Here is a 19,877-nt window from a genome sequence, read left to right as displayed (position 1 = left end):
ACCTAGCGTATCGCGAGCAGCTCGTGTAGGATGTACACGTACATTCGAGTATTGTAAAAAGAAAATAAGCGATAAGCGAATGAAATAAGGTGAAAGAAAATCATCGTCAAAATCATTCTGCAAGCATTCACGGTCTCACCTACGAGCCAACTATTTTTTTTCCAAATTTTTTCAAACCAAAGAGACATCGGTACGTATCCACTTGTGAGAAATTTTTCGGCCAGCCTATGCGTATAAATACTCGAATAGATAATATATGCGAATTTAATTTGCTGGTTATTTATACTTATTTATTTATTTATTCCTATGTACTCGCGTTGTACGTGTATCTAGTTTTTTGTGGATCATCGCGCTAGACACGCGATAAATTTCTAACGTTTATTTCTAACGTTTTACATACGCGACGGTTTCCAGTATTATATTTAGCTTGAACAATACAACATCACCCGCACATGTAACGCGTGGATATCTTCGCCTATCTACTTCGTGGTATATTTATATATATTTATGAAACCTACATATAAAAAAAAAAAAAAAAAATGGCTCGAATTAAATTTCGTTCGCAAAATAACGATATTAGTGTGATAATTTGAGTCAAAAAACTGGTTTTTCTCACCCTACAATTCGTGAACTCGAGGCCTCGATGTATAATTAATATAGATCTAGTTTCACGAATTATAGGGTACACAATAATCGCACATGTAAATTAATATATGTATACGCGTAAAAAAAAATTTCTCTTATTTTTTTTTATCAAAAATGAATATTTTTGTACAAAAAAGAAAATGTATGGTATGATACGCCACTACTTCTGCACAGCATCGAATATCCTTCCGTGGTATCATATAGATATGAGATGTACAACGTTGTACGAACATGCGTGTGTAAAATGAATATCGTACGGACACGCGGAAATCAAGTCTACGATTTTTCTATTTTTCTATTTTCATTGCCGATAAAATATAATGTGAACTTGATGCTGCTGCGGACCGCGTGATGACCGCAAATTAGAAAACCACCTGATGAGACTCGATACGGATATGTACCCCTGACCGCAACTACTGCTTACTGTATATTGAAACACATCCGCAAATGAACGTCTATTTTTTTTTTTTTTCTCTTTTGATTTTTTTAATCTTTTTTAATTGGACTCTGTACGTGCGATATTCGCCAATCGGATATCGTGGTTCGCGAATCACGAATTTCGATTTAAAAAAAATTTCAATCCGATATATTTGCAGATACGACTGACGTGCACATTTTTTGGAAACCTGATAAAAAAGGCGAAGTAAAAGTTACGCACACTTTAGAAAAAAAAAAAATCTAAAAAACCTGTCCGATACTCACGACTGATCGGACACGGCTTCGTCGACGCGTTTTTCACATTTCTCCCAGTTTTTTTCCTTCGCTCTTTTCGCTCCGTTTTTTCATACAAGTTTTTTTTTTCTTCTCTCCTCCGATGAAAATGCTCTACTTGTTTCGTGCTATTGAATTTAGGGAGACGCTCTACCTGTCCGTTCAACCGTCAAGTTCGACGATTTTATAACAGGTGTATAGGAAATATGTAATTTTTACTCATACATTTGAAAGTTTTGTTCATCTAAGCTCTTCGAATATGCATTGCTGCTCCGTACCTAATTCGATTGATCGAAGTTTGGTAGTTCGTGAAATCGGATTATATAGTAAAATTCTTCTTCTTTCTTCATTTTTAATTTATAACTATCGATTCGTATCTGTTTACCGATTCAAATTGAATATATTTTTTGTAAATTTTCTTACTTTTTCCGGCTGTGGCCCCCACGGCTTGACGGCTAGCAGTTCCTCCTCTGCATTGGGAGCCATTTCCGACTCGCTGGAACATAGAAAAAAACAAATTTTCAAACTCAGAAAATTGTAGGATCCGAATTGAAAAAAAAGGAATTGAAACCGGAGGCAATAATTATCGTGTAGGGTGGCAAAAATCGATGACCATATCGCGCGCGGTTTATCAGTATTACTCACAGTCCGCAGAATTTCTCGAAAGAAGATAAAAAAAAATGAAATCATTTAGCACCGAAAACGATCGGCATTAAATAAGTATCGCGTGCGGTTAATTCGTGAGGTGATTCTCGATTCAAGTTATAAAAGATCGTTGAATACACGGCGTTGTATCAAATCGGTGTTTATTTCGGCTAACTTGTCGATGATACAGATCGCGTGCCGAATTCCATTGAACGGTTTTACGAATTTTTTTTTTTCATTTTTTCCAAAAAAGGTTAAAGTATCGTTCTCAAACAATGCGAAAATCTGCGTTAATGACGTGCCGTTTAATTACGTAGTGTGCAGCCGTATAGTTCATTGAGTAAATTTTTTTGAAAACCGTTCATTATGCCCACACTTTCTCCCGCGAGCGGTCGATAGCCGCAGAAGTAATTGATCGTGAGCACCGAACCGTGCACGCGATCTTGAAACACGATCTGCACATAACGTAACGATCGTCCGGCGGTTGAATGGGGAAAAAAAATATTCCAATTCCGCAAACTGCAGTTATCGAGTAATGCGATATTCTTTCCGTCTCCTACGAATTAGTTTTCGCGTAAAAAAATTTGAAGAAAAAAATGAAAAAATAGAACAGAAGCCAAAACACCTGCTTCCTATATCAAACAAGGCTACATGCACATCGAAAACGAAATCGTGACAGCGATTAGATTAGACCCAGATAATAGGTGAACACCATCTGCTGGGACACCGTATGAAAAAAAAAAAAACAGGAGATGAGAAAAATTGTAGAAAAATTCTTCGATCGATCACAGGATCGGTATAGACGTTGGAAATCGAAAGTTTTATCCAATGACGACGAGGGATCGTAAAAAAATCGAAACGGTGAACGGAATTATGAGAACCTTCGTACCCTTCGATCCCCCCCGAACGAAAATTATCAAGGGATTGAATTCTTGGTTCGTCCAAAGACGAATTTCCGTGGAACGAAAACGAGCGGTCGACGAAGAGTTGAGGGGACATAGCGCGAGGAGATTACGACGATACTCGGTATTGCGATGCTCGTATTCGTGCGTGGTGTTCGTACGCGTTATAGGGATAGAAGAAGCGCGTCGTTGTACCCGAGAGTTGGGCCCGAGGACATGGAAGACGTTGACCCGCCCGGGTACGTACGTATACCTGTACGTGTTTGATATATACCTGCGTACAAATCGGTATGCGTGTGCAGATGCGTATGTACGCAGTCGCACGCGGTATACTGTATACCTATATATATACATAAATGTGCGGCGGGGAGGGCAGAGCGAGCAGCAAAAGCCGACATGAGAGGCGCACGGAACATGGAACATGGAAAAGGGAACAGGAGGCTCGGGCTCGGCGCAGGGAGCCCCGGGTGAGACGGCCATTTTTCCACATATCTCGTTCGCCCCGCAGCACCACGCGAACGATCACGATCGCGACCTAAGCCGCGACGTCCGAGAAAATCCAGCAGCCGTCCTAGGGGGCCTTCTCAAAACTTTGCGCCCGCCGTACCGCGCGAACGCTGCACATGATAATTTACTCGCACGCCATGCGACTCCACGGATTCGAAGAACGAATCTCCCAGTATCGGCTGTTCTACGATTTTTAACGAACGGTCTCCTCTCATTCCCCCCTCGTCACTCTGTGCGGTATTTCTGTAATTCGTTTCCTGCATTTCGTCGTCGTTTTTTTTTTCCATTTCTTTTTTTCATCCTTCATGCGTCGAAATCGCGATGTCGCTCAACGCGAGGGATGATTTGCGTTTGCGGGGTGATTTGAGTTTGGCGAATAGGGAAAAACTCGTTGAAATATAATTCAACCGCTCATGGGTCCGTTTCAACTCGGCTCTATATCGTATACACAGCGTAGAATATAACGCGACGACAAAGAATTATTGCACCTATGGGCGTAGCTGTGCTATAGGAACGCGTAGGCGCCTTGACGGCCAAGGTAGCTCCTGCGGTTGCCGTTGCCGTTGGTTCTACCGCTTCTTATATATGTATATATATATACGTGTAAATCTTCTACCTCTACCGCTGCTGTTGCAACGTTGCTCGAGGTGATATTCAACCTTACGAAAGGTGATCGTCGTCGGACGTCCCTCCGGTAAAAGAAGCCCGATTCGGACACCCGTCCGTTGCAGTTACACCGTCACATGCACCTAACCGTATAATTAATTAGATTCCGCATGAAAAGTTCCGCCGTTGATGTGTTAGGGGCGTAACGTCAACCTTCTTTCGAAGGTATTTTTTCACCCGAAAAATTAAGTAACGGTCTCATGTATTTCGAATAATCATATTTCAATCGGTAAGACGACGACGAACCAATAATTTGCAGAAATCCTGCAATCGGACTTGATGCAATTTTTATTCGCCACGGTCTATATAATTATGCAATTCGGCGATCGGCTGCAGGAGAGTTGTAACGGGAATACCGGTGGAACGAGAAAAATTTTCCGAAAATTACCAGAAGATACTGCGGCGCAGGATGTTGTATCGATTTTTTTGCACGTCGAAATAAGAAAATCGCGGTATACACGGCCAAACTGGGGCCTCTGATATACGGCGGCAATTAAAATTAACGAACATTCGCGGAAAATGCTTGAATAATAAAAAAAATAAAAAAACCGTGTCGATTCCCAGTTATTTTTTACAATAAAACTGCTACGTAAAGAGTGCCCTCAAAAAAACGACGAAGAATCGGGCGTGTCCTTTTCGACTCGTCTTCGGATGTATATAATAAGGATGTACATGTAACGTATAGTAGTACATGTGGTTTCATTTATTTACACCACGGTATAAAATTATTATTTATTATATTATGCGTTTACATTACACATATATACGAGCGACGCGACCGTGAAAGTTTTTGCCATTCATTTTATATAGACGCCCGCGATATATCGAGGTATAGAAAAAAACCTGGATAGATGTGTATTCGCTGCGTATGTCCGACAGGTTGGGTTTACGTATACCGCGAATATCGCGATCGCACCTCGTAAAAATGATCAAATTCAAAAACTGTAAATCGTCGGTGCCGTCCAGTTCCGCAACTTAACATTCGTTACTAGTAGATACATATACACAAATATACCTGCGCGTGTGTGTACGTAACGCGAATTGACACTCACCTAAAAACTTGGAAATTTTACGATCCGACTCGAAAAACACGAAAAAAAAACGAACCAAAAATAAAAAAAAAAACAGGTACGCACAGATTGATGTGTTAATTAACCGACGCGCGTTGTATACAGGGTGTTCGATTTGACGCGCGTATATATTTCAATAAATTTTTCATCGATTTATTTAGTTAATTGGTATCCGCGTTGCGACGATTAGGTGGGTACTTTAAATCACTTGCAACCTCGACGAAGATTTTTCTACGACTGACGAGCTTCGAAATCGTTAAGGGAATTATATGTGCAGAGTAGGTAATTGTAATTGTGGTTGCATTCAGCTTCGGTCCGCGTCGTCAGGTAGAATGTGATCGTTAGTACACATGTATGAATTAGAAACTGATATCAAATTTTTTTCATTTTCTTTCCTTTCAGGTGTGCAATATGATATTTTCATTGAACATAAAATCCCGCAATGGACGTCACGCGTCGTACTAATTTAATTGTGAGTATATAATATAAGTACATAATTACAATGGCAGTAGCTAATTGTTGAGTGGCACTTAATTAATAATTGTTCGTCGGACTATAATATTCGCGTGCAGCTGTAGCCCCTCAGCTAGATATTTATCAGTTAATTTATTTTTTCTTCTTTTATTTCAATTATTTTATTCGTATAGACGTGCGGTAGATATATATGTACCTATGTGAAATGATATCTACATTATACGTGAAACAATTTGTTCAAACAACTCGGATTTTGCTGTACGTGAAGAAGAAAAATAGATAAAGAAATAGAGTAAAAAAAAACAAATTAGAAGAACGAGTCGGTTGCACTGGAAAGATTAAAAAATGAGGCTACGTCGATCGATGCAAAATATATTTACCGGTGATTCTTCGGTCGAAGTATATAATTCAAAACCGAATGACTGAGGATTCGAAATGAATGAATAAATGAAAAGAGTAAAAAAAAAAAAATCGAACAGTTTGGAAATGGGATCGACGAGTGCAGGAATTGCAAAAAATGGGTAGGTATATTGTACGATCCGCAGCTGTGGAACAGCAGCAATTTATTCAGAAAATATCGTTCAGCGATGCGTGACTTCGACGATCCATATAAATAATATATGTATGAAGTAAATACATATATATATACAAGAAAAGAAAATTCCTGATGCGATAAAATCGCATCTATGATACATGCGGTATACGGGCAGAAATCATCCGAGCGAAGATCGTCAAATTACCGAGTTACAGTTCAAAGAAAATAGAAGAAAAAAGAACCAACGAAGACGAAGCTCACGTCTAAATCTAACGCGATGTCCCACATTTGACGACGCGTTCATATTTCAATTGAGAAAGCTAATTATTTTTTCATTTACAAACGATCGATAAACGAAGAAAAAAAATGCAAAGAAAAATGCAAAAAAAAAAAAATGAAACTACCAGAAACGATTAATAAAATTACGGCTTATAACTATACTGCGATCATAAATATTTTTTTTCTTCTTGATCTTTAATTGCCGTATATAGATTTTGATTTTCGATTTCTCCACGCCGACGATATCTGCGCGTATAGATTTAAATGATAGGAAATTATACATGTAATTTAAAATAACATATTATATTTATGTATGAAATTCGTGAAGCTCCAGGTGATCAACAGCTACGTACATACACCTATAGACGAATGTGTATTTTAATCGAAATTCTATGTATAAGGAAATCTAGATGTCAATTAAAACGTTCACGTTAATGCAACGGTGAGTAAAAGTTCGAAGAAATCGCAATCAATTTTTACGCTCTAAATCAGATCATTACACGAACGCACATGGGTATTCATATATGGTGCGAGTACCTATGGTGTATCGTGAAAAATAAAAGTGTATGCAGATATCTAATTTTTGAAAATTAGATACACACAAATATTCGCATATATATCCTCTTCTAGAAAGTTGATGACCAATCGAAACTTGTACCGTGAAAAATGTCGTACGATCGAATTCCAAAAATACTTCATTTTTCGACTAAAATTCGTAATAATCCAAAGGGGTGGTACCCATTTTTTGGCATAAATCGTAACGATATAGTACACATACGACGTTATTGTTATAATAATCTCATGATTGTTAGTAATATTCTCAGTCCTATACACAATATTTTCACGGGGGGCGTGGCAGTGGACAGTTTTGCCTCAAAATATGAAATCGCTACTCGAAATTTCTATGCAGTACAGATGAAATTATTACGGCGTGCGAATTTTCTCACATTTTTAACATCAAAAACGCCTAGTTAGTTTTATCGGGTGTAGACAATGGCCGTTTTATCGCGAGAAATATCGAAGGCTGAATGCGAGTTACGGAATAGCAGGACGTACCTACATTATGGGTAGAGGCTATTTGCTTCGTACAAATTAAAAAAAAAAATCAAAAGAGAATAATTTTTTTTTAACCCAGCTACGAAATGAAAATTAAAAAGCCCAAAATCTGTGATAATTCTGAGGGGCAGCTACTATTAACGAGTCTGCGGAGTTTTAAATTCTTTCAAATAATTATTTTGCCCGTACGAAAAAAATTAAAACTTAAAAAATTAAAATGAACATTTAATTCGAATATCAATAATTTCAGGTCGAACAGGACAATTGTGTTAATTTTCGTGAGAGCAAAAATGAACGATTAAAATGTCGATCACCCTTTCGTAAGATATAAGAACGTGATGCTCGAAAGTAAAAAATTATTTGGATTTTTTTTTTTTTTTTTTTTTCGTACACTCGGTGCCTCTGATTCTGTCGTAAAGGCTCATGCTTTAGCATGGGCAAACGGGACAGAATTGAACTCGCTCAGTATACGCTGAACCATTTAACTACCGATGTATTATATATTTACTTTTTTATACGGTTACATAGAATTTCGCAGAAAAATCACTGCAAGGGAATGCCGCCGAGTCGGGTGATCAAAGGGTCAATTTATGAGGTGTGAACAAGATATCTATCAGGTGATGACAGCTCGTCTGACACCTGCTCACAAAAGGAGAGTTATAAAAAATCAGGAAAGGAATTTCACACCGCCACCACCTGTTGTAAAGCTGTGATTTATTTTAAATTCCCGCACGTGCCGGTATTGTTAAAATGCCCAACCACGTGTTATAATGGGTATCAGAAGATGCGACGCAGGTTCGCCTTTTCTTTAGTGAGCCGGAGCTCACTGCCGAAAGTTCGCTGAGTGCTTTGGGGTCATGAATTTCGCAAGTGGATTTAGTAGCGAGAAAACTAGCAGGTGATGCGCCACGGAGTGGTAGAAATACGAACGAGATAGAGAGCGCTGGAGCGCAGCCCGCGGAAATACGAAATCTCGAAGTGATCCGCGATCACGTTTTCCTTCATATCCCGGGAACGAATGATCGGAATTCGATGACGGAATTGGAATTTTTAAAGACGTGTCTTCGTGGTCATGGATCTTGTTTCGTCGAGTTAAAAAAAATAATATTGAAAAGTGGAGCGTAATTAAATGTGATTAAATTTCACAATTTCGCGAATGTGAGCTCGTGGAATCGAGCGATCACCTTGATTCTGGTCTTAAAATTTTCGACTTTTCAAACACTTTTTAAGGGAAAGAAATTCGAAATTTCAGTCTTTGCAAGAACCGTAAATATCAAAAAATGCCTAATTCAAAGACGAAAGCTCCGATTAAAAAATGCTTTCGGGGGTGCGGGGTTCTGGTTTGGAAAAACCATGTTGAAACGTCTTCGTTTCGACGTATGGATTGCTCCAAATATACCTATAGATGACTCGTACATATGTACGACGTACGTGTAGACGAAGGTGTATGATATTGGGCATGACCGAGCGGCGCTCACGAGTCAGGAAACCGGTATTTAAGAAACCGGAAATTGCCGCACTACTTGTAGCAGTGCAACGCAGTTTTAATACTCCAGAGTGTTAAACAACGGTACAAAAGCGATAAGCTGTAATACAGCTGCAGGTTTGATGTTGCTGCCGCTGCCGCTGCTAAGTGCAACGTTTTATACGTATAATAACGAGTGGAGAGGTAAGAAAAAATTAGAAATTAAACCAAATCAAATAAAAAAATAAACTTCAATTTTACGAACGGCGCAACGATTCGACGATTTGAAAATTTCACAGAAGAACAATTATAAATCACCAACGATTGTGTAATAATATTGATGAGCAACAGGTAAATTGTTACGCTTGTTGCACCTTCGCGTCGGCGGTGTAATGAGGTGGTGAGTAAAGGAAAGAAAAAAAAAAAAAAATACGAAAAAAAAAGAACTGGAAAAAAATTAAACGTACGTATATAAATTGCGCGCGTTGCAGCTGCAGTCTCATCCGAATCAGGAATGCAAACGTCGTTCAGCCACAAATCAATTTCATTAGCATACGAAATGCGTTTATACATCTGTTTGCCACCCACTTTAAATTCATCGGATTTTGAATTCGGGGTGGTCCGACGATTTGAATATTCGCATCGATTCATTGTACATTGCACATGCAATTTATAGATGCGCGAAATTCACGCCGAATTTCTTGTATTCATAATTTTTATTCATGTAAAATTATGCCATTTTTTTTCTTCATTCAGGTGGGTATTAACTAGTCAAAAAAATATCATTATCGTGTCTTTATCATTTTTTTTCTCACTCTTATGATGTGCGGAAATCCATCACAGTTGTACAGGTGTGTGTACTGTAATACGGCTAAACATGTATCTTTGTATATGCCCAGGTATTATATGTATTTGGCCTCAATTTAGAGGAGTAATAACTTCTAAAGTATTTGTATTAGGTATTATATATCATGTACACTTAATATCGCGAACGAGATTTCATGTTGTAATATTGAATGTATATGTGCAGGTAATCGTGTACGCGGGTTTTGAAGTTATAGCGGTTAGATTAACGCGAGTGTTCGTTGGAATATATGCCTATGTTATAAGTTATGGCGGTGCCGTCAGATCCGAAGCTTTGGCGCGCGTAAATTCGTATATGTTAATACATATATACAACGAGGTATACGATACCAATGTGTGCATATATTATTATACGCTGTGCCATCGGTTAAACGTTTTCTTGCGTTATTTATGTCGGAAACTCTATACGTGAAACGCCGCCGCGTCGTTTGTCAGATGATGAGGAGCTTCTGCAGCTTCCGAAGCGCCTCGATATTGGCTATCCGCCATTGAGTTTTAGCTGCCGATCTATTCTTTTATTCTTCATCGACAATTTTTAGATGTTTCCTATGACTTTTGACTGAAAAAAAAAATTTGATTGCTGAAAGTACCCTACTTGATTAATTATTTGATCAAAAAACGAGTTGGCTACCTCAAAATATCAAGAAATTTTTTTTTCCACCTAATGATTAATCGATCGATTGCATGAGTGAATGATTTTGGCTTTCAGATTTGGATTTCTGAGCTGATTATACGTGAGATTAGCCTTGAAAAGCCAAAACAAAAATCGATTTTTGAGCCAGAAGTAAAGAAGTTAAAAAATTGACTGTATTACACTTTTCTGGCGTATTTTGACCTCAGGAATCCGAATCTGAAAGAAAAATTGATCTATCTCTAAAATTGACCGAGTTATCGCCAATTTTCACCTTTTTGGGGTCAAAAATAAAAAATTGATTTTTTGGTCTATCTTAATGTAATTTGAGCTCAGGAATCCGAATCCCAAGGAAAAATTCATCTATCTGCAAAAATGGCCGAGTTATCCCCATTTTTTCGCATTTTTTGGCATAAATTTGAGGATATCTCGAAGGGAAAAAATCGTAGCTCAATTTGGACAACGGATTCGTGTTCCTGAGGTCAAAATACATAAGAAAAGTGCCATACGATCAATTTTAAAGAATAAAAATTTTGGGCCAAAATTTGAAAAAATCGTAAGGGGTACCCCTTGGAAAAATCTCAAATTTTGGGCAAAAATTTTTATTTTTTAAAATTGATCGTATGGCGCTTTTCTTATGTATTTTGACCTCAGGAACACGAATCCGTTGTCCAAATTGAGCTACGATTTTTTCCCTTCGAGATATCCTCAAATTTATGACAAAAAATGCGAAAAAATGGGGATAACTCGGTCATTTCTGCAGATAGTTCGATTTTTCTCTCGGATTCGGATTCCTGAGCTCGAATTACATAAAGATAGACTAAAAAATCAATTTTTTATTTTTGACCCGAAAAAGCTGAAAATTGGCGATAACTCGGTCAATTTTAGAGATACATCAATTTTCCTTTCAGATTCGGATTCCCGAGGTCAAAATACGTAAGAAAAGCATATTAAACCCAATTAAAACAATGATTTTTTTTTTGCTTGAAAATCGAATTTTCTTTTGGTTCTCCAACAGTAATCTCACATACAATCAGCTCAGGAATTCAAATCTGAAAGCCAAAATCATCTACTCATGCATTCGATCGAGTAATCATCAGGTAGAAAAAATTTTTCACTTGATATTTTGAGGTAGCCCACTCGTTTTTTGATCAAATAATTAATCAAGTGGGGTACTTTCAGCAAAAAAAATGTTTTGAACCCACCTTACCATACAGTATGCGCAAAATGTAATCACAACTTTTCCTTCCCTTTCATCATAGGTTCAATATATCTATGCTTCCATTATACCTATTTCTGAATTTTGAATACCGGTGATATATATATTAAACGTGTTAATACAGCCCAACCCAACAAACCGTATTAACGATAACGTTTATGGTATACCCAGAGCGTGTTCGCATCCATCGCTTTTCTTTTTCAATTATTTTTTCTCTTTTTCTCGTTACATTGTTTTCCACATGCAAGAGCTGCATGTATCGCGTGATATTGAGGTATGCGCCATACAATTAGTTCGTTGCACGCAAAAGTGATGATGACCACTGAGCACACATAGAAATTCATATACATATGTATAATTACAGACACCGCACACCGAGTCATAACTAGCAATTCCGAAGCACGCGATTAACGAACGTGATAATGTGCGACTGACAAACCTCGACCATTGAGGAAAAAAAAATTAATACGAAAGCAAGAAAAAAACCGCTTCGCCATTTATAAAAGAAGAGGAAACGCCTCTTCGTTGTACAAAAATAAAAATTCTATTTTCCTGCAAATGCGCAAGGAGAGAAATTCGTTAACGAATAAAAATATTGACGATGATAATACCCAATGATAGCGGTAGTAGTAGTAGTAGTGGAAGTAGTAGTAGCAATGGCACGTGACGTGTATAATGTCAAGCCATATGTTCGACACTTAACATCGTCATTATAAGCGCGTCGGTTATATCGCGAGTCGAGTAATTCGAAGGATTCTACGGATAACTGCGTGCGAGCTTCGCTGTTCAACTTCCAACCGTTGCCAAGATGTTCATCTTCGCGTATCGCCAGATGAAAACGTATGCATGTTATATCCATAAAATTCTAAGTACGTACGCGGACTCCGGCCATATACGCGGTTACAGGTATGCGCGTACAAACTCGAGGTGCGGACCTTATCTCGATAATACTACGACTCAATCTCATACTCCTAAATAATTAATTACCATCGATTTATCGCGCCCGAGTATTTTACGCAAATAAATACACAGGCATGCATCCGTATAGAGTATTTGAAACTTTCATTACCCACAACGAAAGTGCCCCAGAATCCTCGAGATTTTGGTTTTTTTCTTCAATTTTTTGCTCGATCGAAAAAAAAAAAAAACCGAAGCTTTTTCCGTCGCTCCGAATTCCAACGAATACATAGAAAGGATAAAAAAAAAAAAAACTACAGAAAAGAGGAAATTATCCGCGGGAATTCGTTTACAGAAATTTCTCATCGACTGTCCGGCAGCCGCGCCCTTCGAGTGACTAAATCATACAAAAGTTTTGCCCCACCCTGTATACATATATACGCAGGCATAGTTTAACCCGCGGTATATGTATACGTACGTATGTATATAAAAGTGATCGTTGTAATATAGCTGCGCTTTTGGAAGCCGTAAAACTTCTACCTTTACACAGACCGTCGTCGGCGTTACTTGAGCAACCCGATGGTTTACGAGCAAAAAGCATCGCTTAAAGATCCCATGAAAAAACCAACTCCCATTCAACACCACCGCCTGGTCATCCCGGTAATAGATACAAAAGGTAAAACCCACACCGCAGGTGTCACCGTAATGAAAAAAGAAAAAATCTCCACGATAATATACCTACGCAAAATGCGATCCCGCTTTTGACGGCGATTTTTTTTTATTTTATTTTCCAATTTGAAAAAAAGTAGAGTTCCATTTTCGAAGACCTTTCGGTACGTACTCGTTCATGGATACGTGGTGAAAACAGATGAGATTTTATCAGTTGAGCAGATATATGGTATATCGAGAGATGAAACGTGATCGAGCATTGTGCAGATGTTTGCAGCGAGGATATGCCGTTATGAATCTCCGACCATATAAACCGGGTCCTTGTAGAAGTTCTCGTTCGCGTACCGTGTATACTACGTACGTACGTACGTACCGTACATACGTATGTACGTACGTGTATACGCATATGTGTGAACTATCTCAAAACGACACCGAGGTAAATATAACTGTAACTTTTGCCTATATATGCAATAAAGGCATGTACACTTACGTGCCGCATACACGTACGTACGTACGTACAAAGGATATAAAGAAAAAGTGAAAGAAAATGACGAAAAGATGTAGAGGTATAATACGAAAAGCTCGAGTCTCTTTGATGGGGTATACACGCACACACGTAAGGTACATTATACATATAATTGGTACATACCCACGTGTACGCAAGTACATACACCTGTGTGTAAGACGTTATTTAGAAGAACATCGAACCGAGGCTAATTCAACCGTTGTGTTCAGGCGATTACGGTAGAGGAGAGAAATCATCCGTTCGTCACCTGTCGTTTCGTCGGGGGGGAATCGCGAATCGAACGAGATTCGAAACAATTTTTTTTTACAATTAACGAATTATTTCTTTTTCATCAATCGCCCCGCAGATGAATTTCACCGCTTCGGTTTCATCGGGCGCACTTTACGAGCGCCGCCGGTGTATCCGCAGGTTCCATTTAATTATACGATATGAAACGCGACGTTAAATGAGAAGGAGAAGAAGACGAGGAAGAAACGAAGGCGGTTGAAAATCGGCGTAATTTACCTCTTCGGATTCGCGATATCTTCGGCCGGATCAGCGTGTCATGCGGCTGATGCGCATGCATATACTATACGGATGATGGATATACGGGTAAATACGTGAACGTGTAGAGGGGCATTAAAAGCCCCGTGAATTGCGGTACATAAGAAGACACGAGGTACGAACGTTAGAAAGATGTACGACGAACGCGTTCGGAACAAGGAGATTCCAGGTAATCTCGTTGAGCTGACCACCTTATTCCTCATATATACAAGGTATAAAACGACGCCGCCTGAAGCGCGGGTACGTCACGCACGAGGTACCTAACGACCCTATTTACTGGTAAAGCTCCTCCGAGGAGGTACAATTCTCGTGTAACTATATGTATGTATATACACCCCGTGCGCAATTGTGGCGCACAAGAAACAAGACTCCTTTCAGACATGACTATACGTATACGTTATGCGTTTTATTGTAATATCAGGAAATTTATTTCTCACACCTCCGGTATAATATGTTGCGCTTGCGATTTTTTTTTCAATTCATCTTCTTCGATCGAACGGTCGATCGTGCGATCGTGAAGACGCTGAGAAATTTCTCGAATTCGCATAGCCGGATCACATTCACTCAGAAGATTGTTAATTTTATTTTTCTCCAATCGTACGCACGCATACGATCACCGTTCGATCTGAAAAGCGCGTAATGAAGGTGGATGGATAAAATTGCGACAGTTTAATCCGCAGCCTAGACCGACGAAAGAGCGCATAACGACACCATTCCGAAAGATTAACTAAGTATAATAATTATAAAAGAAAGTCTAGTTACTTATCTCGTCATTGAGGTAAACATTGCATCTTATGTGCTATCCGGCACCGTAGCTATACAACTTGCACCAACGGCACGTGTACCACTTTATTCGTAATGGCCTTACCCGCATAGAAATTTTACTACGACCATTCCAATGAAACGTACCCACTCCTTTCTTCCAATTAAATTACACGCACGCATCGAGTTTCCAAGGAATTTATTAACAAAAAAAAAACTACGTTCAAATCTCTGCTCGGATTTTTCATTCGTTAATATCAATCACGATTCGAATCGGCAAAAATGGTAGAGATTCGTTAATTTGGACGAACGAAAATCGCATGATAGGTCCTAATTATAATAAAGTAACGGGATCGTGCGTGAGAATCAGCAGCGATCTGATAAAAATCACCGTATAGGTGCGTACGTAATCGGCATAGCTATAGTTATAATATTACTATAGACTAGGGACGCATTGTTATGTATACCGAAGTACCCATGTGCATAATAAATTCGCTCGAGATAGTTACGTAAGAAATAAAACGTTTTCAGTTTCCCATATAGGTGTTGCAGATATTACATCTATAGATACGGTACGAACAATATAATAAATATATCTTCATTCTACCTGTATATTGTCACGCGGATACGAGCGAAACAGATTTCAAGTTGATATATAAAGACACCGTGCGTAGGTAGATTTGTATTCACTCAAGTATATACGTATGTTCATAAATAAATCTTGCCAAATTTTCAACCCACGATTTGGTCATGTACTTTTTTTATTTATATATTAATATTTTTTTTATTTTCGTTTTTGCTCTCTTGTTCATACATTCACGTCGCTCTCAATGCTGGATGTATATACTTTTGCTTTCCGAAGACCAAACTATGCTAGAAAATAATAATCATGATTGCGACGATCAAAAGTCGCAGCAATTTAGAGTGCGGACGATTAATTATCGCAAAAATACGAGGTCACTTCGTACGTACTAATTTTTATGCTAATATGCGTGGTAGGTAAATGATGCGTCCTCGTTTAAATGATAGCTTTTTTTTTACTCATTTCCCGAATAATATAGAAGTTTTTATCCTTTTATAATTTTTCAAATACTGTAAGAGATTTCAAAAGAAACAAATTTTATACTGTGAATGAAGATGAATTGCGCGTGAATAGGACGAAGAGCGAAGATTTATGGATTAAAATTGATCTATAAAAATTGTACCGTTTAATTATCTTCGACTAAAAATTCATTACCGATACACAAGAACGCGGGAGCTCTTGTACTGTATGTATCTAGATACGTAGAGAGATGATTTATATATCTCATTTTGTTCATCATTCATTTCGGATGATTATTCGCCATCTACTCTCGTACGTACACCGCGCTGATTGTGATTGAAATAATTATATGTCTATACCTTAACGGTAAATATATGTGTGTAAATATAGGTGTGTACTGTACGCTGATGTAGTTTAGATGAACACAGATGATAAAAATATTAGTAGGTTTATCCAGCGGCTATAATCGACAATTTCATCATATTTAAAAATATTCATGATGGGGTTGGAATGTTTTTTTTTAAACTATCTACCTAATTAAATTCATTAAATGTTGAGAAAATGATATTTCCTCGATACGGTTTTACTGGAGTGAAATCACAATTATCATCACGGTTCTGCACTTTGAGAAATTTTTATTTTTTATTCTGGTTTTTCAATCGTGCGTCGATAAAAACGAGCCCTTCGTATGTGCATTGTCAATTAATTGGGTACAGATGTTCGAATTATAACACGTGCCCTTACAGTTGACAGGCTTCTTGAAACTTGATTATTTTATTAAATAGTAATTTATGCACGCGACGGTAATAATTATATAAAGGTAATTAGACTCGATTAGATGGGTTCGTTTTTTTTTTCTGGGTTACCGAGAGAATCTAATGTTAATAATTTTCCTTCGCAAATAAGTGTAATTGAATTACTCTCAAAGAAGCTTTACAGAGAGAATTGGATGCACATAGGCGGCACATGTACGTTCTACGTGTATTATTATATATTATTATAAAGTACAAATGATCATTTTTTCCTTCTTACTTTCTCACAGTCTCTTTTACACTGCAGAATAATATATAGTTGTTAGATACACTTGTTGAAGTTCAACTATGAAGCGAATTATTTTCAGTAACATTTCTACAAACGGATAACAATGGACCCGAGGCATCTCTGGAATTTGTAACTAACGTTCAAAAGAATTTTTCACACAAGATCAGCGTAACGAGAAAATAATAACACCACAATTTCATTCATATTCGCTCAATATTGAGCGCAATTTATAATATAATATATTCTAGCTATCTAATCTAATTATGTCAAGGGGATGTAAATAACACAAACTATGTATGAATGACGCGGATGAAAAAAATATTCACAGTGCACATCGTTCAGTTATAATTATAACAATAATAAAATAACTTTAATAATGATCTTCCGTATTTTCACGCAAAATCATCCCCACGTTTTTAAATTTTCAAGTGCAGTGAATTCGGATCTAACATGGCGGACGGTGAGCGTCATTCGTTTGAGGTCGCTTAATAGGAGAAAAAGAACGCAATCGGGCCGTTCGTATTTTGTCGTTGAATTTGAAATTTGAAAACCTATCAATGTTATTTTGATTGATTATTTTTCCTCGCATATCCATCGATCCACGTCCGAATAGATACGTTCGTGATCGTAGAATGCGATATTATCATTATTAGATTTCGGAAGCATCGAAACAGGTAGGTAAAAATACGTACGTTTAGTATGTTATTAATTACAGGTATTTCATCTTTGAACGATGATAAATTACGAAGTCACCGTCAGTCCTGTTTCATGGTACCAGCTCGCTAGGAGAATAAGAGAGAAAAAAGCCACAACGATTCGTGTGCCACATACATACGAATATAAAATACATAAATTTATAATAAATATCGTAATAACCCGTGGATTAATTGTCCAAGCTTCTCAACTGCAGTTGCACGGTAATAACATTAATAATAGTAATTCTTTTGCCGAAATACCTGTTTAATTTGCCGGTCGAGATTCCACCCGCCTTAAACTGTCCCATCCATGCCACACTTTTCACATCAAGTAAACGAAACGAAGCAAAATAAAAATTGAAAGAAAAAACGAACGAGAGAGAATAAAAGATAAATTAATACTTCGATAAATTTTCGCGGACACTGTTAACGATTTATCTTACTTCGACCCGATTAAAACCGGCGCCCGATCCTTCTCGTACACCTGTCTGAAACGTATTTTAAAAAATCCAAACGGGAAAGACAGTGGATTTAAAAAATCTCTTTATCGGAGGAACCCGACGGTAAACGAGGAAAATAACGAGAGGTTCGAAAAAATATTTTCCAACGGTTTCTTAGCTCTCCTCTTCCGGAGCACCACCCGAAACGACACTTACTTCGTGACAGACGCCGTTTCACTGACAACGTGCAGGTATCGTCGGAGCATGGAACTATGGAATGTGAGTGCTTAGTCGTTTGTGTTCATAATTCTTTGGTGTTAGTAAACTTGTGTGGATGGGGTGGCGGCGGCACCTGTCGTATAACGTCCTACCTGTGGAGCCTATCACAATTATTCTCCCCTCGAAGGTGAGAGATAGAAGCAAAAACTGGGTTCTCGCCAATCTTCTATCATTTGTATCAAAACTTGCGTTCGAGGAGTACAAGTATTATCGAAATCTACCTGTGTACCTGGTGGGGTTTTTAGTTAAACCAATCTCAATTCTACCAAGGAGAGGAACGCCCATCGGTACAATGCGGGTGAGCGAACAAATTCTTTTTTACCTTTTTTTTTCGGTTCAATGATTATCAAATTTTGTCGATTTTCGCTGGATTTTATGGCGTTTAATTGGTACGAAATTTGATAATTTCTTCACAAGGATCTCGACTGGCAATATCTATCGAAGGTTGAATTTTTGTGGAGTCAAATATTCTTTGAAATTATTCTCAATTGATTTGCCTACACAAAATTCAATCCATTTTCGTGAATCTACCTGCTCCTCCAGTGACTCACAATCAGAGTCGTTATAGCAAAGAAATGCATCCTGGACGATGTCTGAGAAGGTTACAAAAAACCGATCTCAAATTGGCCAGAAAATTCAAAATTCTAGCCTTCCCCTGACCCGGTATAATAGGCACCCACATTTTACCACAAAATTTCTTGAACAAAGAAAAAACCATACGAATTTCCCTCGATTCCAAAACGTTTGAATTTCCTTTACCCTAAATTCTTCTGGTATTTCATATGGAGCTCTCGAGTATACCATGCGTCTGTTTTCTATTTTATAAGATAATTGTACCATTTATTAAACTGAAAAATAATAATAAGAATTATAATAATCCTACGTATATGTACTACTTAAAATTGCGTGACGCAGATTTCAAAGGTGCACGGTATATTTATTTCCATGTATTATTTCACATTGTCAGTCACTCGGTCACGGAATCTCCTCATTTCCTGTATATAAATATTTAACAAATATATATATATTCATCTGGAACGGGAGAAAATAAAACAAAATGGCACACGAAAACCAAAAAAAAATAAGAAGGGAATACCTTAAACGTGTCAAATATTATGTCTAATATATTCCAAACTAATCGATTATACGGCGACTAATAATTTATTCATTAAATTTTGATATCCACTCATATGTGTATATCCAATACAAACATACATATGTACATCGTTGTATCATGTACGTAGAATTATTAGATTCGTGGGTGATATTTGCATACATATCGAATCAGTTTTCCGTACATATTCTCTATTTACA

The 19,877-nt window shown here is 37.7% G+C and overlaps 2 protein-coding genes across 5 annotated transcripts in view; one reads left to right on the top strand and one right to left on the bottom strand.

The window, feature by feature from the left end:
* LOC105689797 overlaps window positions 1-19,877 on the bottom strand; it is a 38,717-nt gene that overhangs the window by 15,018 nt on the left and 3,822 nt on the right. For 3 of the 4 annotated variants that reach the window (XM_012407086.4, XM_048652998.1, XM_048652999.1), the window contains one exon: window positions 1,780-1,852. In XM_012407086.4, coding sequence (XP_012262509.2) covers window positions 1,780-1,852 — 73 coding nt within the window. Of the gene's footprint in view, window positions 1-1,779; window positions 1,853-18,105; window positions 18,524-19,877 lie in introns of those variants that run through there. The other variant, XM_012407096.3, reaches the window with a different exon arrangement.
* LOC105689254 overlaps window positions 18,679-19,877 on the top strand; it is a 39,407-nt gene continuing 38,208 nt past the window's right edge. Inside the window, exon 1 of the mRNA XM_012406161.3 lies at window positions 18,679-18,861. The gene's annotated coding sequence lies outside the window, so the exon portion shown is untranslated. The remainder of the gene's footprint in view (window positions 18,862-19,877) is intronic.

This window comes from Athalia rosae, chromosome 3 (genome assembly GCF_917208135.1).
Source record: "Athalia rosae chromosome 3, iyAthRosa1.1, whole genome shotgun sequence".
NCBI classification, from domain to species: Eukaryota; Metazoa; Arthropoda; class Insecta; order Hymenoptera; family Athaliidae; genus Athalia; species Athalia rosae.
Note: the sequence above shows the minus strand (reverse complement) of the source record. Positions and strands in the feature narration are given on the sequence as shown.